The following is a 22,518-nucleotide window of genomic DNA, read 5'->3' as shown; positions in this document are numbered from 1 at the left end:
TGTGATTAATGATCAGTGATATCAGTCCTAGTACAGGATGTGATTAATGATCAGTGATATCAGTCCTAGTACAGGATGTGATTAATGATCAGTGATATCAGTCCTAGTACAGAGGATGTGATTAATGATCAGTGATATCAGTCCTAGTACAGGATGTGATTAATGATCGGTGATATCAGTCCTAGTACAGAGGATGTGATTAATGATCAGTGATATCAGTCCTAGTACAGAGGATGTGATTAATGATCAGTGATATCAGTCCTAGTACAGGATGTGATTAATGATCAGTGATATCAGTCCTAGTACAGGATGTGATTAATGATCAGTGATATCAGTCCTAGTACAGGGGATGTGATTAATGATCAGTGATATCAGTCCTAGTACAGAGGATGTGATTAATGATCAGTGATATCAGTCCTAGTACAGAGGATGTGATTAATGATCAGTGATATCAGTCCTAGTACAGGATGTGATTAATGATCAGTGATATCAGTCCTAGTACAGAGGATGTGATTAATGATCAGTGATATCAGTCCTAGTACAGGGGATGTGATTAATGATCAGTGATATCAGTCCTAGTACAGGATGTGATTAATGATCAGTGATATCAGTCCTAGTACAGGGGATGTGATTAATGATCAGTGATATCAGTCCTAGTACAGGATGTGATTAATGATCAGTGATATCAGTCCTAGTACAGAGGATGTGATTAATGATCAGTGATATCAGTCCTAGTACAGGATGTGATTAATGATCGGTGATATCAGTCCTAGTACAGGATGTGATTAATGATCGGTGATATCAGTCCTAGTACAGAGGATGTGATTAATGATCAGTGATATCAGTCCTAGTACAGAGGATGTGATTAATGATCAGTGATATCAGTCCTAGTACAGAGGATGTGATTAATGATCAGTGATATCAGTCCTAGTACAGGATGTGATTAATGATCAGTGATATCAGTCCTAGTACAGGATGTGATTAATGATCAGTGATATCAGTCCTAGTACAGGATGTGATTAATGATCAGTGATATCAGTCCTAGTACAGAGGATGTGATTAATGATCGGTGATATCAGTCCTAGTACAGAGGATGTGATTAATGATCAGTGATATCAGTCCTAGTACAGGATGTGATTAATGATCAGCATGTTATGTAGTAATATTATATGATATTATTTAGGCCGTATTGATCTGTGCACTTTCTGATGCCCGTGCTGAATGTTAGTCCTCGTCGGTCCCTGTTTCCCCTGTGCTTGGTATAATAAACCCAATAAGAACACATAAAGTTTGCAGAGATCACTTTATTGTGCAAAATCGTCATTGACTTGTGATTGATCATTGGTAAATGATTGGTTTACTATGTGATTACTGATCGTTGATTATTGATAAATGATTATTGAACGATAATTATTGATCGGTGATTATTGGTCGGTGATTATTGATCGGTGATTATTGATTGATTATTGGTCGGTGATTATTGATAGGTGATTATTGATTGGTGATTATTGGTTGTTGTTATTCCGCTGCTTTACTCTGGTGGATCTTTCATCATCTGTCATTTGGGGGTCCGGTCGTTGACACCCATTTCTTGATCAGATCGTTTTAAAACTCGTTATATACAGAGTAAATATAACCGAATCTAGTGCCGGGGACGCACATCTGCCGGTGTTTTCGAAGCGGCAGGAATGGCAGGATGTTATCTGTGGGTCTGTGCCCGTAGATCTGGTTGGGGGGGTAGCTGCTTTCAGTCAGGTTTTGCCTTTTTATGTAAGTGTCAAATATCCTGGAAAGATAAAGAGACAGATTATAATCAGAAGATGGAGCCGCAGCGCGCACAGCGAGCAGAATGGCCGCACAGTCTCCGCTATCTTCCTCCAGCTTCCTGTGATCCTGCCCACATATACCGGGATGACTGCTGGTCCCGCCCACATATACCAGGATGACTGCTGGTCCCGCCCACATATACCGGGATGACTGCTGGTCCCGCCCACACATACCGGGATGACTGCTGGTCCCGCCCACACATACCGGGATGACTTCTGGTCCCGCCCACATATACCAGGATGACTGCTGGTCCCGCCCACATATACCGGGATGACTGCTGGTCCCGCCCACACATACCGGGATGACTGCTGGTCCCGCCCACACATACCGGGATGACTGCTGGTCCCGCCCACATATACCGGGATGACTTCTGGTCCCGCCCACATATACCGGGATGACTGCTGGTCCCGCCCACATATACCGGGATGACTGCTGGTCCCGCCCACATATACCGGGATGACTGCTGGTCCCGCCCACATATACCGGGATGACTGCTGGTCCCGCCCACATATACCGGGATGACTGCTGGTCCCGCCCACATATACCGGGATGACTTCTGGTCCCGCCCACATATACCGGGATGACTGCTGGTCCCGCCCACATATACCGGGATGACTTCTGGTCCCGCCCACATATACCGGGATGACTGCTGGTCCCGCCCACATATACCGGGATGACTGCTGGTCCCGCCCACATTAAGCATGATAACTGCTGGTCCCGCCCACATATACCGGGATGACTGCTGGTCCCGCCCACATGTACCAGGATGACTTCTGGTCCCGCCCACATTAAGCATGATAACCGCGGGTCCCGCCCACATATACCGGGATGACTGCTGGTCCCGCCCACATATACCGGGATGACTGCTGGTCCCGCCCACATGTACCAGGATGACTTCTGGTCCCGCCCACATTAAGCATGATAACCGCGGGTCCCGCCCACATATACCGGGATGACTGCTGGTCCCGCCCACATATACCGGGATGACTGCTGGTCCCGCCCACATATACCAGGATGACTTCTGGTCCCGTCCACATTAAGCATGATAACTGCGGGTCCTGCCCACATTTACCAGGATGACTGCTAGTCCCGCCCACATTTAGCGGGATGACTGCTAGTCCCGCCCACATTTAGCGGGATGACTGCTAGTCCCGCCCCACATTTAGCGGGATGACTGCTGGTCCCGCCCACATTTAGTGGGATGACTGCTGGTCCCGCCCACATTTAGCGGGATAACTGCTTGTCCTGCCCACATTTATCGGGATAATTGCTGGTCAGCTGATAAACTCCTGTGACCTCTCTCACGGCAGCTCATCACGATATACTGCGGAAGTGATGACGCTCCTGTCAGTGTATCGCCGGCTGCTGAATAGAGCGGTGACATCTCACAATGTGACTGTCCTATTCATGAGATCTGCGTGGGACACTCAGGAGTACGGCGGATAGGTGAGGATGATGGTGGTTTATTATTTTTTCTTTATTACAAGTGACATGGGCATCAGGGATTAGGCGTTAAGGTATGTAGTGTTTATTTTTATTTTTTTTACAGGGGGCAAGGGCATCGGGGATTAGGTGTAGGTGAGAATAATATGTTTTTCTATTTTTATTTAAATAATTATTTATTAATTTTTACTTTAGCACCAGCACCAGCTGTTGAGATTACTCCTCTCATTATCGGTGCTTCCGCTCCCTGTTAATGGTGAGAGCAGGCGCCGGCTGATGGGAGAAGTAGTCAGATGTTCGCATGCTCCCGCAGCGCTGTGATCGGCGGTAATGATGTTACCGCTGATCAGAGCCCCTGTTTCCCACGCTGTCACACAGTTTCTTAGTGCATAGGCATTATGCCTATGTATGAATACGCTAAGAGGAGTGTGTCTAATAGATGTGGTGCTCCACACTTGTAGTCAGTAGCTCCGTGATTCAGGTGGCGCCTCGCCCGGTGGCCACATCTGAGGTCAGGTCAAGCGGAGATCTGCGTCCGGATTCTGGAATGACTCCCAGATGCTCGGTGAACTCCTGCAGACTTGTTTGTAACATCACAGTAATGATATTAAGAACTATAGGACCAATTCTGACGCGTTTCGAAAGCAAGAAGCGCTTTTTTCCTCAGGCCGCCATGGAGCTACTGACTACAAGTGTGGAGCACCACATCTATTATAACACCAAGCGGGAAAGTGGGAAAAAGAACAAGTGAATCTTCACCATCTCCACTACAGGTCAGTGAATATACTCACCTAGGTGAAGTCAGGCATCGGTTATAATTGACCGCTAGATCCATGGCACATGGGAACCAGGGAGAGGAGTAAGGAGACTCACTCTTCTCAGGTCACTGACACATACACATAATGCCTATGCACTAATAAAGAAAACTTGTACCAATAGATGCAATCAGCATCGAGACATACTGTTAATGACTCTTTGTTTTTATCGTACCATCTAGTTTTCAGTCTATAAAAGACACACCACTCATAAAAAGTGTATATACACAGTACAGACCAAAAGTTTGGACACACCTTCTCATTTAAAGATTTTTCTGTATTTTCATGACTATGAAAATTGTACATTCACACTGAAGGCATCAAAACTATGAATTACCACATGTGGAATTATATACTTAACAAAAAAGTGTGAAACAACTGAAAATATGTCTTATATTCTAGGTTCTTCAAATGGTGTAGGGGGGCTTTGCTCGTGACACTGTTGGGGATTTATACAAAATTGAAGGCATACTGAACCAGCATGGCTACCACAGCGTCTTGCAGCGGCATGCTATTCCATCCGGTTTGCGTTTAGTTGGACCATCATTTATTTTTCAACAGGAAAATGACCCCAAACACCTCCAGGCTGTGTAAAGGCTATTTGACCTAGCAGGGGAGTGATGGGGTGCTACGCCAGATGACCTGGCCTCCACAGTCACCAGACCTGAACCCAATCGAGATGGTTTGGGGTGAGCTGGACCGAAGAGTGAAGGCAAAAGGGCCAACAAGTGCTAAGCATCTCTGGGAACTCCTTCAAGATTGTTGGAAGACCATTTCCGGTGACTACCTCTTGAAGCTCATCAAGAGAATGCCAAGAGTGTGCAAAGCAGTCATCAAAGCAAAAGGTGGCTACTGTGAAGACCCTAGAATATAAGACATATTTTCAGTTGTTTCACACTTTTTTGTTAAGTATATAATTCCACATGTGTTAATTCATAGTTTTGATGCCTTCAGTGTGAATGTACAATTTTCATAGTCATGAAAATACAGAAAAATCTTTAAATGAGAAGGTATGTCCAAACTTTTGGTCTGTACTATACATCACCAGAAACCCCATTAGTACAAGAATACAGCACCAGACGCACAGTCAGTACAGGAGTACAGCACCAGAAGGACAATCAGTATACAATGACTTTTATTCCCGCCCACATATATAACTGGATGACTTCTGGTCCCACCTTCATATACCGGGATGACTACTGGTCCTACAGACATATACTGGGATGATGTTGGTCCCGCTCAAATTTACTGGGTTGACAATTGGTCCCTCCCACATATACCGAGATAACATTGGCCCCTCCCACACATACCAGAATGATGTTTGTCTCACCTACATGTGTATTTGGATGATGTTGGTCCTACCCACCTATATATTTGGATTAAGTTGGTGACGCCTGCATATATACCGGGATCATGTTGGTCCCAACCACATATATATCGGACTGACTGCTGATCCCACCCTCACATGTACGGTGATGACTGCTGGTCCCAACCACAGGAATAAAGCACAAAAAGCACAATCAGTACAGGAATACAACACCAGAAGCACAATCAGTACAAGAATACAACACCATAAGCACAATCAATACAGGAATAAAGCACCAGAAGCAGATTCAGTACATAAAGCACCAGAAGCCTAATCAATACAGGAATACATCACCAGAACCATCATCACTACAGGAATACATCACCAGAGCCATCGGTACATGAAGTAAAAGAAGGAGAGGTCCAGCTTCACAAACATGCAAATATTTTTTAGTGGATTCGAACAAAAACCATGCAAAAAAGATTAAAATATCATGATGGATACATCCTTAAAACATTAACGTGTTTCTGATAAGCGTGACACCCTTAATCATGAATATGGCACCAGAACCACCATCAGAACATAAATACTACACAAGAATAACCATCAGTTTTGTTTCAAGCCGTATTTGCTCTACACCATCAGATGTATCCCTTTAAGTATAATATAGTCTGTTTGGTTTTCCATCAAATGCTGAACACCTTAACTGAAACCAAATGGCCTCCATTATAGTTAAAGGGGTTTTCCTATCTATAAGATCATATCCCAATATATAGTAGGTGTAATAATAATAATATTAGCAAATACCTACAATTAGAAATGTACTGTAGTATTTTTGATTCACTAGGTCTCTTTCCTCATGTGCAGGCATTGCGGGACCTTAGGTATCCATGTTTACGCCCACTGATAAAGTGACAGTTAGCTGGCTCCTAGTGGTCGTAACCATGGATACCTAAGGTCCCGCAATGCCTGCACATAAGGAAAGAGATATAGTGAATAGTGTTGAGCGAGCACTAAAATGCTCGGGTGCTCGAAGCTCGGGCCGAGCTCACCGTGATACTCGGGTGCTCAACCCGAGCAACGAGCCCAATGTTAGTCTATGGGAGACCCGAGCATTTTTGCGGCGGCACCCCCGGCAGTCTTTTAAAAGCCTAACAAGTGCCCAAAACGATAGTGACAGTGCTCAAATGACATGGGGACAGCATGGGGATCGCCCCAGGAAGCATTTCTGACCCCCAGGTCACTGCTGTCAACAACGTGGTCAGAGGTATTAAGCCACTTTTACAGGCTCACAATAAAACGATCAAAAACGAAACTGAAACGGTTTTCCTGTGAAATATGTTAAGGAATTTCCTTTCCAGGTTAAAGACTTGTGTATAAGGTAAAATAAATAACCAAAAACAAAAATACTCCTCCACACCTTGTTCTATGTTCACAAGTAGCATTTTTTATGCGTTTTTGCACGTTTGTATTGCTTTCAACCGTGACAAATGCGTTCACCGGGAAATTTCATTTTAACATTTTACAACCTTATCTGGCCAGGTGCTGTGTGACACATGCATACAGTGCTGAAAAGACATGGGAACAGCATGAGGAAGACCCCTGGAAGCATCTCTGACACCTAAAAGTGTGCCCATCAGAAGTGATCCTTGCCGCATCAGAAGATGCAGACTTGCAACTATCCCCGTGCAAGTCCTTGTCCCAGGGCAGTGTTCAATTGTACCTCCCCCATTTCTTGCAAAGCAAGCACAAGTATGCAGCCTGCCACCTACCCACCCGCAGGCTGCAATACCATACTGCTAGCTTGCTTGCACTTGAAATTGGGCCTTTTAGGCATGTGGAGGCAGACGCCGGCCACCATGTCATGGCTGCATCAGCGGCCTGATATCCATACTCAGTCCCCAACCGCCCGGAGGCCAGGTGTCCATGCTCGGTCCCCAGCCACCAGGGGGTGGTCAGGTATCCATACTCGGTCCCCAGCCGCCCCACGGCTGGGTTCCCACACACAGTCCCCAGCCGCCTGGGGACGGCCGGGTGTCCATAAACGGTCCCCAGCCGCCCCTATTTCTCCTGTGACTTTCCCCCACACTTTTCTTAGCCTGGCCTGCTTTAGGGCAGCATTGGACGAGCCCACCAGAGAACCAGACTCCTCCGGTGGACCCTGGCTTCTCCATCAGGGGAGTTGATAGTGCCAAGGTGAGGAGCATGATGATGATGATAGAAGTTAGCATCTGCTTTGTTTTCTTGTAATGCAAGCGTAAGTGTGCAACCTGCCACCCACCCACCCCCAGGCTGCAATGCCATACTGCTAGCTTGCACTTGAAATGGGGCCTTTTAGTTTGGAGGAGGCCAAAGCTGGCCACTACCTCAGGGCTGCTTCGGCAGCGAGGTATCCATGCTCAGTCCCCAGCCGCCCGGCGGCCGGGTGTCCATAAATGGTCCACAGCCGCCCCTATTTCTCCTGTGACCTTCCCCCACACTTTTCTTAGCCTGGCCTGCTTTAGGGCAGCATTGGACGAGCCCACCAGAGAACCAGACTCCTCCGGTGGGCCCTGGCTTCTCCATCAGGGGAGTTGAGAGTGCCAAGGTGAGGAGCATGATGATGATGATAGAAGTTAGCATCTGCTTTGTTTTCTTGGAATGCAAGAGCATGTATGTAGTAGCGGCTAGGCCTGAGGTGGTCAGCGTTTTGGCGCATATCCTACCTCTTCCGAGGATTGCTGGATGTTTTCCTGCTACTATCCCAGTTCTATGACTCCCGTTAAAACAAAGCTTCAGGTGATGAATGATGGATGAGGTAGTGGCAAAGGAGAAAGAGCAGGAGGAACAGGGACCATTCACATCAATATCAGGCCAGTCAACCACACATGTCTTGTAGGATATGTTTCTGCACCAAAAGGAGTGGTTCGGCTACACAGTTATAGGGCATACAGTGAGTGCAATGCCTACCAAAAATTTTGAGGCACTCCAATGCCCCTTGGAAGTGACATGGAGCTCAGAGGGCCTTAACTAAACCTTTTTTTCCATTTATAGCAACTGGGTCTCCTGTGCACTGTTGGCCTAAGCAGTGAATCGAAAGCTTTCCAAAAATTATGAGGAACTGCAATGGCCCTTGAAACAGACGTGCATTACAGCGTACTAAAAACCTTCTACCCATTATCGGGGAGTGGGTCTCCCTTAGTGTTCGCCTATGCATTGAAAAGCAAAAGCTGACTAAAATTAGGAGGAAATGCAATGCCCCTTGGAAGAGTCAGGGAGGTTAGAGTTAATTAAAAATAACATTTCTATGCCCCTTGAAGAGCTGTGGAGTTCAGAGTGGTTTAACAAGACGGTTTTAATGCCCCTTGGAAGAGACATGGAGGTCGCAGTAGCTTAACAAGACTGTTTTAATGCCCCTTGGAAGAGACGTGGAGGTCGCAGTAGCTTAACAAGATGGTTTTAATGCCCCTTGGAAGAGACGTGGAGGTCGCAGTAGCTTAACAAGACAGTTTTAATGTCCCTTGGAAAAGTGGTGGAGGTCACAGTAGCTTAACAAGACGGTTTTAATGCCCCTTACAAGAGCCATGCAGTACAGCATCTTTAAAACATTATTCCCATTATTGGGGAGTTGGTCTCTCATAGTCTTTGCCTATGCCTTCCAAGCAAAAGCTGCCAAAAATTAGGACGGAGGAACTTGCAATGCTGGCAAACAAGAGTCATGCAGTACAGCATGTTAAAAACATTATTCCCTTTATTGGGGAGTGGGTCTCCCAAAGTCTTTGCCTATGCTTTCCAAGCAAAAGCTGCCAAAAATTAGGACGGAGGAACTTGCAATGCTGGTAAACAAGAGTCATGCAGTACGGCATCTTAAAAACATTATTCCCATTATTGGGGAGTGGGTCTCCCATAGTCTTTGCCTATGCTTTCCAAGCAAAAGCTGCCAAAAATTAGGACGGAGGAACTTGCAATGCTGGCAAGCAAGAGCCATGCAGTACGGCATCTTAAAAACATTATTCCCATTATTGGGGAGTGGGTCTCCCATAGTCTTTGCCTATGCTTTCCAAGCAAAAGCTGCCAAAATTAGGACGGAGGAACTTGCAATGCTGGCAACATGGACCAAGGTCACCCTGGTGGTATAGTGGTGGTGGAGGCTGAGGAGAAGAGCAAAATACAGCCGAAATGAGGAAGCGTATACCCATGTGTGGGTTTGAAGCGGTGCATGGGAATACACCTCCCAAAATAACACAGTGGATTTGACTTTATGTTAGTCTGCTGTCATTTGGTGGTGATGAGAAGTCTGGCCCAATCCAGCCCTTGTTCATTTTGATAAGGGTCAGCTTGTCAGCATTGTCTGTTGACAGGCGAGTGCGCTTATCGGTTATAATTCCACCAGCGGCACTAAAAACACGCTCCGATAACACGCTAGCGGCAGGGCAGGCCAGGACCTCCAAGACGTACAGAGCGAGTTCATTCCAAGTGTCCAGCTTGGATACCCAAAAATTAAAAGGCACAGAGGAATCACGGAGGATGCTGGTACGGTCGGCAAGGTACTCCCTCACCATCTTTTGAAACTTTCCACTCCTTGTGAGAGTACCCCGCAGCTCAGGGCCTGTAAGCTGGACGGGTCTCAGAAAACTGTCCCATAATTTTTTTAACAGTTCTGCAGCAAGGGCCTTCTGGTACTGCCCCATTTTTGTAGACCTCTCCACCTCAGGAACAAGAGAGTGAAAGTTCTCCTTGTAGCGGGGGTCTAAAAGTGTCCCCAACCAGTAATGACTGTCACCCAACATTTTGACAACGCGAGGGTCAAGGTTAAGGCAGTGTAACATAAAGTCAGCCATGCGTGCCACACTGGTAACGGGTAAGACTTCAATGTCCTCACCAAGATGACGACTGATCATGCTCTCCTCCTCCTCCTCCTCCCCCCTGTCCTCAGGCCACCCACGCTGAACCGACGGTATGACAGTTGTACAGGTACTACCGTCTACAGCGCATGATACAAGCTCCTGTTCTTCCTCCTCCTCCTCTCCCTCATTGTCCCCCAATGCACGTTGGGATGAGATGAGGCTGGCGTCATCGCCACTCACCATCTTGGTGGACTCCTTAAAAGTTTGTCAGGATGGTACACATGTCAGACATCCAGGTCCACTCCTGAGGTCTTATGTGTGGAGTCTGACCTGAATATCGACGGCCTTGTTGCAGCTGGTACTCCACAACTGCTGTCTTCTGCTCACAAATCCTTTGCAACATGTGGAGGGTAGAGTTCCAACGTGTGGGGACATCACACACCAGTCGGTGTGCCGGAAGCTGCAAACGCTGCTGCAACACAGCAAGGGCGGCAGAAGCTGTAGCCGACTTGCGAAAATGAGCTGACAGGCGGTGTACTTTCACGAGCAGATCTGGCAAATCGAGGTACGATTTAAGAAACCGCTGAACCACGAGGTTAAGCACATGAGCCAGGCATGGTACGTGTGTGATCTCGCCTCGCCTCAGAGCCGCCATCAGGTTACGGCCATTGTCACACACGACCATGCCTGGATGTAGGTTCAGCGGTGTGAGCCACAGATGTGTCTGCTCTTTCACAGCTGTCCACAACTCACAAGCAGTGTGAGGTTTCTCACCTAAGCTTATGAGTTTCAGCACAGCCTGTTGCCGCTTGGCGGAGGCAGTACTGCAGTGCTTCCAGCTTGTAACTGATGTGGTGATATCTGAGATGGAGGCTGAACATGAGGAGGAGGATGATGCACAGGAGCTGTACACTGTGGGGGCAACTCTGACTCACATAGGGCCCGCAATCCTCGGTGTGGGGAGGATGTGTTCCGTCCCAAGGTCCGACTGGGTCCCGGCTTCCACTATGTTTACCCAGTGTGCCGTCAGGGAGATGTACCATCCCTGGCCACAAGCACTTGTCCACGTGTCCGTTGTCAGGTGGACTCTCCCAGTAACTGCGTTGTTGAGGGCACGGCAGATGTTTTGGGACACGTGCTTGTGTAGTGTGGGGATGGCACACTGGGCAAAATAGTGTCGGCTGGGGACCGAGTACCGAGGGACGGCCACCGCCATAAGGTTGCGGAAGGATTCCGTCTCCACCAGCCTAAAAGGCAGCATTTCCAATGCAAGCAGTCGGGAAATGTTGAATTTAGGACTGTGGCCTGTGGGGCATTAGCTGCAAATTTCCGCTTTCATTCAAAGGTCTGGGATATGGACAATTGAACGCTGCGGTGGGACGTGGACGTGGACGTGAATGCTGTTTCTTGAGAAACTGCCATAAGTGAAGACTGAGAGGACAGGGGATAACAAGTGAAGATGCAGTATGGACAGGGGATTGCCTTGCACGCACAACAGGGGGTTCTATTGCATGCACAACAGTGGAAGAAGCAGTGGTGACACCCGCTGACACTGGTCGTGGACCCTGGGGTTCGGCCCACAAAGTCGGCTGCTTTGCTGCCATGTGCCTGATCATGCTGGTGGTGGTCAGGCTGGTAGTTTTGTCACCCCTGCTGATGCTGGCATGGCAGGTGGTACAAATGGCCTTTTTGGGGTTGTCAGCAGAGTCTTTAAAAAATTTCCAGACTCTGGAAGATCTACCGGTTGTACTGGCAACATCCCTCGTGTTGGTGTTACAGGGAACGGTTGCCCGCCTTCTGTCTGCGGCCACCACACTGCTTCTTCCTGCCTGTTGGGGTACTCTGCCTCCCTCCCCCTGTTTGCTGCTGGTCTCGCTCTGCTTGTCGTCCTGCCACGTTGGGTCAGTTACTAGATCATCCACCACCTCCTCCTCTTCCAATTGCACACCACGATCCTCCTCCTCACTTCCTGGCAATTGTGTCTCGTCATCGTCCACCTCTTGTGACAAATTGTCAGCGTCGACTTCCTGTGGCCGTGACTGTTCAAATATTTGGGCATCGCTACATGGGATCTCCTCTTCCACCACTTCAAGCGGAGCAGGCGAGGGGCACAAATATGGTAATGGACCAGTGAACAGCTCTTCAGAGTGTCCAAGTGTGGGATCAGTTGCTGTCTGACGACACTCGGCATGGTGGGAGGAAGGAGCATCAAGGTGAGGAGGAGTATGCGGTCGAGACTCATGGCTACTAAAACTTGACCATGTGGAAGACAGACCGGAGGTGGTGGTGCCCAGGTAACTGGAAGTATTATCTGCTATCCAATTAATAACCTGTTCACACTGATCAGTTCTCAATACTGGTGTTGTTCTGTGCTTCCCTAGTAATTCGGTCAAGAAGTGGGAGCGAGAAGATGTGGCTGTTGGTTGTGGCACATTTTCACCTTGGCCACGGCCCCGTCCTCTGCACGCACCATCACCAGAACGTCCAGTTCCACTTCCCTGGCCACACGCCTTGCCCATTGTAAAGGAAGTAAAATAGCTTACACTCGCACTATCAATGGAAAAAGGGTAATGTAGATTAGAACCGTGGAAGAGGAAAACCACAGTTCTAGTTCTCAGTCCTACACCAGACTCTTTTAAACAGATATATTGGTGTCTGAACAATCAGGAGACACTATTACTGTTTTTCTTTACGGAAAAAATATCAAAAGCTGGATAATAGAGATTTTTTACCGTGGAACAGCAAAACCACAGTTATAATTTACTGGTGTATACCAGACTCTTTTAAATATATATATTTGTGGCTGAACAGTGAGCGACACACTCAAACTGTTTTTTTTAGGTAAAAATGGCCCAAAAGTGGATAATACAGAGGTTTGAACTGTGGAACTGCAAAACCACACTTCTGTTTCTCTGGCCTACACCAGACTATATTAAACAGATATATTTGTGTCTGAACAGTCACAGACACACTTTTTTATTTTTTTTTTGGAAGGGGGGGACGACGACACCAAAAGGTTAATAAGACGGGTATTTGTACAGTGTGAAGGAGGAAAAAAAATAAAAAATGAGAATTTAGATGGAGAAAAAAGGATTTTTCCTGGCCCCCGAGACCTGGAGCTAAGTCCAGCAATTTCAGCAACAGGAGCAGCACACAGGACTGTAATGCAGTGTTTGCTGGTATAACCACTGCGACTCCTATACAGCCTGCCTGCCTGGTATCTGGGATGGATATTAGTCCTGAGAAGGACTGTTGTTTGTTCTGGCAGCCTTTACAGACCCTAACGAACTATTTCGCAGCATAAATCTCTCCCTAGCTCAGCAGCGCTGTCCCTACGCTGTCTGATCCGGAGCGACTGTGTCCAAGATGGCGGCTCCCGGTTTTAAATACTAGAGGTGACGCTGTGCGGCCAGCCAATCAATGTAATGCCCACAAACAACATGGCGGCGGCATTACAGTGACTGGCTGGCAATCCCTGCATGTTCATTGGCTCTGTAAAGAGCGCCAAACATGCAGGGCGGAGACCCGAGCTCCCGCCCGAGTAACTCGGAAATGCTCGGTGCTCGCCGAACATCCCGAGTAGCGTGATGCTCGGGCGAGTACCAAGCAGTGTCGAGCATTCTCGCTCAACACTAATAGTGAATCAAAAATACTATACTACATTTCTAATTGTAGGTACTGATAATATTATTATTACATCTACTACATATTGGGATAGGATCTTGGAGATGGGAATACCCCTATAAGCTATATTAGTTTTCAGAACTATTCTTGGGTTTGACATTTAAAATATAGGATGTCAGGGATGAATATTGCTATTTGTCTCTGGTCTTGTGTAAATAGTTTGCAAACAATGAGTAATTCATAAACCTAAATTTAAAATTACACCCTTGTTAAACCAAATTACAGTCCTAGGAGATCCTAGAATGTTACATCATTTCTGGGCAATTAAAGACTTTGCAGTATTTACAATATATAGCAAATTCATAGTCGGCATATTAGAATTTCTAAATAGTCACTCATCGCTAATCTCGCTCCATACCGTGTAATACACACGTCATTCGCCTACATGTAATCTATACGTTTTACACCTACATGTAATATTCACGTCACACGCCTACAGGGAGTTGACACATCATACGCCTACAGGGAGTGGACACGTCATACGCCTTGATGTAATATTCACGTCACACGCCTACATGGAGTTGACACGTCACACGCCTACAGGGAGTGGACACGTCATACGCCTTGATGTAATATTCACGTCACACGCCTACATGGAGTTGACACGTCATACGCCTACAGGGAGTGGACACGTCATACGCCTACAGGGAGTGGACACGTCATACGCCTTGATGTAATATTCACGTCACACGCCTACATGGAGTTGACACGTCACACGCCTACAGGGAGTTGACACGTCATACGCCTACAGGGAGTTGACATGTCATACGCCTACAGGGAGTTGACATGTCATACGCCTACAGGGAGTTGACACGTCACACGCCTACATGGAGTTGACACGTCATACGCCTAGATGTGAAATATTCCCTGTGCACATATTTTAGATTTCCGGATAATTGTGTGAAATTCAGAATGAAGCTGCAGGTACTGGTATCAGTAGATGATCATTTCTTCTTACTTACTTGTCCATGAATGTGTGGTGGAATATAAATATGGGGTCATTACAGGCGATGGCGACTTGAGCCATGGTCCCTCCACAGTACACGTGAAACAGATTGTGCATAGACGTGGCCTGATTCTCAAACCTGTTCCTAAAACCTACAGGAGAAAATGAAGAAATTACAGAATAAAAACGGAGTACGCTCTGAAACCAGATGAGCTGTGCACCCATAATGAACATTCTCTGAAGGTGACATTATACCCTGTGTCTCTTCCAGATAGTACTTTCTCATGTGGCCGTACCCATGTAGTGCTCCCCATGTAGTGCTCCCCGTGTAGTGCTCCCCTTGTAGTGCTCTCCGTGTAGTGCTCTCCGTGTAGTGCTCCCCGTGTAGTGCTCCCCTTGTAGTGCTCCCCGTGTAGTGCTCCCCGTGTAGTGCTCCCCGTGTAGTGCTCCCCGTGTAGTGATCCCTGTGTAGTGCTTGCCGTGTAGTGATCCACTTGTAGTGATCCCTGTGTAGTGCTCCTCGTTTAGTGTTCCCCGTGTAGTGCTCCCCGTGTAGTGCTCGCCTTGTAGTGCTCCCTGTGTAGAGCTCCCCGTGTAGTGCTCCTCTTGTAGTGCTCCTCTTGTAGTGCTCCTCTTGTAGTGCTCCCCTTGTAGTGCTCCCCTTGTAGTGCTCCCCGTTGTAGTGTGTCATGAAAACAAACCCACTGTTGGGTCAGTCCTTGCAGCTCTCTGGCGCCCCTTTATCCTGCTGGTCAAACACGGTATTGACCGAGGATAAGCACGGGTGCAGCTGCTCTAATTTATGTCGACTATTGCGGCACGTGATGTGACAGGACGTATATATATCACCAGTTCCTTCCAGGAACGTATATATACCTCCGACCAGCCACCCTTAAACCACAATATCACATAAATACTGGTATACTGCCACCACCGATCGCTTAACAGGTGGATCGGGTACCCGTTAGGTAACGTGAATTAGCGGGTGAAGAACGTGTTTGCTCGACATAGGACAAGAAGAACGAAACTGGTAAATAATAATGATTTACTCCCAAAAGGTGGGCAGTGTTTACAAAATATATACAAGATATTATAAAGGAGACAATTTACATATATGCATAAACAGTTATTAAAATAAAAGGGATAAGTAATAGCAAAACCTGCTTCACAAGGTGATGGTCTCAGATTCTGTGGGGGGGGTGGCTCCCCGGGAATTAGAGGTGATTCTTCCACGCAGCGTGGTGTGCGTGCGTCTGACGTCTCTGAGAAGAATGACTTGGAAAATGGCCGATCTAGTTTTTAGCAAAGCAGCCAAAACTCTGGGAGACACCCATTATTTACCTCACAAGGGGGGCTCGGCTTTGCGAGCCCACCCAGCTGCAGAAGACCTAAAAATCCTTCAGATGTCATATTTTGGTGTGGGGTGGTCCCACATCCAAGAGGGAGACATCATCTTGACTGTCACCACTATTCATAAAGATTGATATCAAATATGAAATCGCTATGACGCTCAGAAGCTCAGAATCCATTACCCCAGTTCCCGGTCATTTCTCAGTTATGCAAGATATACTATTGTAATGGGAAAAAGGTGAGCATTCCAAAAATGTGGTCCCGGTGTTTGTGACAGTCCTGTGCGTTATTAAAATTGACATTAAACGTTGGTCCAGCTAAACAATAGAATTGGAGGGAAAATCTAGTTTGAGCTAAAAGCTGCTCTACACGGAGGGTTTACGACGGTAATAAAAATTCTTAGGGTGGGGGCCAGCACTGCAGTTCTATGTCTTACAAATGGACAGGGGTGGAAATTTAAGACAGCTTTCATTTTTTAAAATTGGGACCAAAAATACATTTTACCTTACATAGTGCTCCCCGTTGTAGTGCTCCTCTTGTACTGCTCCCCATGTAGTGCTCCCCGTGTAATGCTCCCCGTGTAGTGCTCCCTGTGTAGTGCTCCCCTTGTAGTGCTCCCCGTGTAGTGCTCCCCGTGTAGTGCTCCCCGTGTAGTGCTCCCTGTGTAAGTCTTCCCGTGTAGTTATTCCCCATGTAGTTTCCTTGTAGTTTTATCAGTATAGTTGTTTTCTGTGTAGTTGTTCCCTGTGTATTTGTCCTTATGTAGTAGTTCCCTTGTAGTTTTCCCAGTGTACTTGTCCCTGTGTAGAGGTTCCCTATGTTCCCTCTTGGTGTAGATGTTCCTTCTGTAGTTGTCCCCATGTGGTTGCTCCTCTATAGTTGTCTCAGTATCGCTGTTCCTTGTGTAGTTGCCGCTATGGCGTTGTCTCATTGTAGTTGACTAGATGTAGATGTCCTCATGTAGTTTTCCCCTGGAGCTGTTCCTCTGTATTTATTCTTGTGTAGTTGTTCCCTGAAGTTGTCTTTGTTTAGTGGTCCCCATGTAGATGTCTCGGTGTAGTTTCCACATGCAGTTGTCTCTGTGTAGTTGTTCCTTGTGTAGCTATCCCCATGTAGTTGTCCCTATATAGTTGTCCCCCTGTAGTTGTATTGGTGCAGTGGTCCCCATGTAGTTGTTCCCCTGTAACTGTCTCAGTATAGGTCTCCTCATTTAATTGTCTCGGGGTAGATCGTCACTGTCATTTTGCTCATGCAATTGTTTTGGTGTCATTTTTCCCTGTGTAGTTGTGCCATATAGTTGTCTCAGTGTAGTTGTCTACATGTAGTTGTCCCCATAGTTGTCTTTGTGTAGTTGTCCCCTTGTAGTTGTCCCTGTCTAAATGATCCCCCTATAGTTGTTTTGGTGTTGATGTTCCCTGTGTAGTTGTCCCCATGTAGTGGTCTCAGTGTAATTGCCACCATGCAGTTGCCTCAATGTAGTTGTCTAGATGTAATGGTCTCCATGTAGTTGTTCCCATGTAGTTGGCTCTGTGTAGTTCTTCCCCTTTAGTTGTCCCCATGTAGTTCATAGAATCATAGAATGGTAGAGTTGGAAGGGACCTCCTGGGTCATCTGGTCCAACCCCCTGCTCAAAGCAGGATTCACTAGATCATCTCAGACAGATGTCTGTCCAGCCTCTGTTTGAAGACGTCCATTGAAGGGGAACTCACCACCTCTCGTGGCAGCCTGTTCCACTCATTAATCACCCTAACTGTCTGTTTGCCTGTAGTTGTTCCTCTTTAGTTGACTCAGTGTAGTATTTCCCCTTTAGTTGTTCCCATGTAGTCATCTTGGTGTAATTGTTCTCCTGTAGTTGTTCCCTGTGTAGTTGTCCCCATGTAGTGGTCTCAGTGTAATTGCCACCATGCAGTTGCCTCAATGTAGTTGTCTAGGTGTAGTGGTCTCCATGTAGTTGGCTCTGTGTAGTTTTACCCCCTGTAGCTGTTCCTCTGTGGATTTCTCCCCATGTAATTGACTTGGTGTACTTGTCCCCATGTAGTTGTTCTCAGTGTAGCTGTCTCGGTGTAGTTATTCCCCCATTGGGTGAGTTAAATATGAAGCTTTGCATGTGGTCCAGGTGGATATGGAGGAAGAAAGAGCACATGGTGAAACTACCCAGCCAAGCCTCATCTCATCTTCTCAGCACAGATTAGGTGATAATGTGGAGGAGGAGGAACAGGAGATGGTTGCCTGTGCTACAGAGGGTACTACCCACACCAGCTTCATCCCAGCTGATCAGCGTGGATGGGTTGAAAATAAGAGGGAGGAGGAGATGGAGAGTCAATCTCCTGAGGGACAGAGAAGTCTTGCATGTTGGGAGTCTGGCACGTGACCCTCAGGTTATACGCATTTCGGCCAACACTGATTACTGGTTGTTCATCTTTCTCGAGCTACGCTACAAGAAGAACTTTCCATCTCTCCTTCCTGCAGTGGAGAACACTAGTAAAATGGTGCAATAACAGAAGGCCCTAGTAGAACAATTAGTACAAAAATTCCCATCTGACAAGGTTGGTGGCAGAGGTCATTGTTCCTTGGATAACCAAGGAGTAGAGACGAGGGAGAGACACATCGGGCCCAACAGAGACAGGAGAAGTCTAGCAAAGGTCTGGGACAGTTTTATTAGACCCTCCCAGGTCCTCCAAAGGTTAAGTTTCCCATAGACTTACATTGGGCTCATTACCCGAGCCCGTCCGAGCGTTCGACTTGCTTCATTCGAGTAATAAGCACTGAAGCATTTTAGTGCTCGATCATACCTACTCGCTGTATTAGAATGTTCTAGAATTCTGCAGCCTGGAGGTGGCTCTGAGGTGGCACTAGCAGTCAGCAGAAGTATTGTCTTCTTGGTTAGCAGAATGATGGGGGTAATTGAGATTTAAGATTACATTTGACAGGATCATCTTGTGCTCGGCTCATCCTGTTACTCTGGGATAATGTTGGTAAATGCAGGTGAGTCAAGGACGTGGCACTGGGGTCTTACAGTGGGTGAGGACTGTTGGACCCTACATATAGGGATCATTTGGCGCCTGATTCTTGGTTAGCTGTGTCCTGAACTCAATACGTCTTGGTGCAGTTGGTTCCCCGGGTGTGACTCCGGCGCTGGAGTAAAAGGCTGGCAAAGTCGGCGTCCCCAGCAGCGCGGCACTGGCCTTTTCATCCACTCTTCTGCACTGTCCTCTCCCTTAATGTCCGACTACAAGAGTGTGCAAATGTCGTACATTTACCACCTGTATCTGGATCTTACAGGGAACATGAAAACATAATGGAGGGTATTTTACACATTTCTGTAGACACGTCACTAGTGCCAGAGTTACAAACAGTAAGTTTATCCGATAGGTGTAAGAGGTGTAATAAAGGTGTATGTGCCCCCTGCAGTGGATATGCCTCATCAGCTTTATACAGGAACCACTTCCCTGACATGCTCTTTTGACATGCCTCTTGTGTAACTCTCTCCTATAATACTGGGCAGGGTTGTAACTCTGCCAGTGCTGCAGCCATCACTTCCCTCTCTGGCATCTCCTACATACGTTGTGACCCGTGTTGAGGTAAGTGCTTCTTCTTACCTTCTGCGCAGTTTCGCATACTTCTCAGTGAGGCCGATGTATAGGGGGAAGAGTCCAGGGGTAAGGTCAGGCAGTAGTCTACATCCGCTTTGGTTGGCATGCCAAATCCTGGCGTTGCACCGGGTTTCCTTGTGATCTTTGGACGTTCACATTCGCAGTTGGACATTAAACAATTAGTTCCACTGAGATAATATTCTACACAGATCGACTGAAAAAGAGAAAATGTGTCATAAATACAACGGTAAAAATAGGACCAATATCTAAACTCTAATATTGAGGATCGAAGCATGGCTTCATCATGAATTGAAGAAAAAAGAGCTCACACTCTAAGACACTCCATATGATCTCTGTGCAGCTGGGCCTCCCCCTGCTGTGACCAGGTAATTAAAGTGGGTTATGTGATAGATTGTAGACACAAAGTCAAGGAACTGCTTGTAGAAGAATTTGGGAGGCGATATATTTATGGCCTGTGGAAGATGCCTATTTTCTTTCTATGTTCAAAGAACTGCCAGCAGAAGATTCAGAGCTGAAGTCCAGTGTCAAAGATCACAACTGGGGGGGCACGCTGAACCTACCACACAGTTACCTTTCTGCCATGAACAGCCCTCTGCTGTCCTCTAGTGCTAGGACAATTATGCAATTGACCAACAATTAATGGAGGAGACTGCTGCTGTTACCACTACTAAGCCAGTTATTGGGGAAATCACAGTAACTGTAAGGTATATGCACCTCCAATTCCAACGCATGGAATATATATATATTCCGGTACGGTCCACAATAACAAAACGTATTACTCGCTGCCAACAAGTAGCGTATGGCCTTGGGTACGGTTTACAGAACAAAAGGAACAGAGATATTACATTTTATATTTAATCCAGAGAGATAGGCAGTGTTTATAAAAGTATACAAAAGATTTCACAAAAGGGACAAAACAATTCAGAATATACAGTTACATAAAATGAAATGGATTAACAAAAGAAAATAGCTAAACCTGACGTCACTGTAATGACTTCAGAGCTTAGCGGATGGAAGCAATCCGATTGAAAATGTCTGGTTAACGTGGATCCAGCCTACACGGTGATGTATCTTCTGGCACTGAACACAGATCATAATTTGCCACGATCTTTTATCAGCACCTAAGTTGCACCCTCATATCTCCCCTTGATGATTTATAACAGGGCTGATCATGGGATGTGGCTTCAGTTTGAGAACATTATGAGATTCCCAACATTCACAATATCATCACTCATGACGATCACAGGAGTTCGATATCGACATCATATTATTTATCATGATTTTACCTTTTCTTATCTTTTCTTAGATAGGAAACATGGCATGGCTGTTGTCAGCTATCTGCCTTACTATTAATTTGGGGCTGATTGGCATGTGTCACAAATATGAAAAAATATGCATATTTTTTCCCTATTAAACCTGAAGTTGAAAATGTATGTCCCATCAACATCTGATCAATACTAACCCCAATATTCATAACTTTCCATCGGAGACACAAAGCCTGGGGAAGTTCTTTCATCATAGCAGCTTATCCCTCTTCAATACATAAACCCTAGACTCTATATTTGTTTCCCACTATAGATGTCCTGTTTCAACCATTTGGTCACCGCAGTCAGTTTCAGCCTCAAAAGGGATTTTAATTAGTTTTGTTACTTCTTAGATATAACTTATTTCCTTTCTTCTCCTATGTTAGACACTTGGTTCTATTACCCAAAAGAGGTTTTGATTATCAGCTTTTACTCCTGCAGATTTTGTGTGAAAGAGGAGGGGGGTGAGGTGAATGCTAGCTCCGTGGAGAGGCCTTATGAATTTCCATTTTTCTCTGACATCCAGTTAGGAATATTGGGGTTTTTAGGACAGGTGTAGATATTATAGTTGTGGGAGACATATTTTTGTTGTCGTGACAAATGTAACAAAATCACTTACATCACGGTATGACCTGCCAAACAGCCCAAAATGAATATCGGACAGATGGATAACATTATATATGCCATGTTTCCTATCCTTGGAAAGCTAAAACCATGGTAGGAAATATGGCATTAATATCTCCCGCCTGTGACCTCCAGGGGGCAAAAATATCCTGAAAGTTGGGAATCCTATGATTTTCTAAAGACCTAGCCACATCTAATGAGTCATGACCAGCCCCTATATGAGCTCACCAAAGGGAGGTATGTGGGCATAACCATTATCTAATAAAATCAGATTTTGAGTTTTTATCATTGTTCATTCTGGAAGACACAGTTCACTGTGAGAGTGTCCCATTTTACTAATCAAAATACTTCCCTCTATAAAAATAAGAACCATTACTGTGACATCAGGCATAGTTCCTTTGTTATCCCTTTTTATTTTATGTGATTGTATATGCTGTATTGTTTTGTTCCCATTTTGTAACATGTTTGAATACTTTCAGATTAAAAATATAAAATTTAATAACTCTGTTCCTTCTTATGTATAAACCGCACTCCTGAAGCCATATGCCACCTGTAACAAGTGTCCAAATGGCTTGTATAATCAATTGGTGGTGGTAGCTAGTTTTTTGTTGGTTATTTCGGAGCTTAGCGGTGACCATGCCGGATATATATATATATATATATATATATATATATAGATATATATATATATATATATATATATATATATATATATATATATATATATATAGTACAGACCAAAAGTTTGGACACACCTTCTCATTTAAAGATTTTTATGT

The 22,518-nt window shown here is 45.9% G+C and overlaps 1 protein-coding gene across 1 annotated transcript; it reads right to left on the bottom strand.

The window, feature by feature from the left end:
- Positions 1–1,289: 1,289 nt before the first annotated feature.
- On the bottom strand, positions 1,290–21,327 carry LOC141247495 (tyrosinase-like). Its single transcript, XM_073669226.1, has 4 exons — positions 21,274–21,327; positions 19,797–20,004; positions 14,864–14,999; positions 1,290–1,786 (listed from the first exon to the last, which is right to left on the bottom strand). The coding sequence occupies exons 1-4, from the start codon at positions 21,325–21,327 to the stop codon at positions 1,606–1,608; spliced, it is 579 nt and encodes a 192-aa protein (XP_073525327.1). The 3' UTR covers positions 1,290–1,605.
- Positions 21,328–22,518: the final 1,191 nt, after the last annotated feature.

Source organism: Phyllobates terribilis, unplaced genomic scaffold (genome assembly GCF_046119375.1).
Source record: "Phyllobates terribilis strain yellow unplaced genomic scaffold, ASM4611937v1 Scaffold_3056__1_contigs__length_92398, whole genome shotgun sequence".
Taxonomy (NCBI): domain Eukaryota; kingdom Metazoa; phylum Chordata; class Amphibia; order Anura; family Dendrobatidae; genus Phyllobates; species Phyllobates terribilis.
Note: the sequence above shows the minus strand (reverse complement) of the source record. Positions and strands in the feature narration are given on the sequence as shown.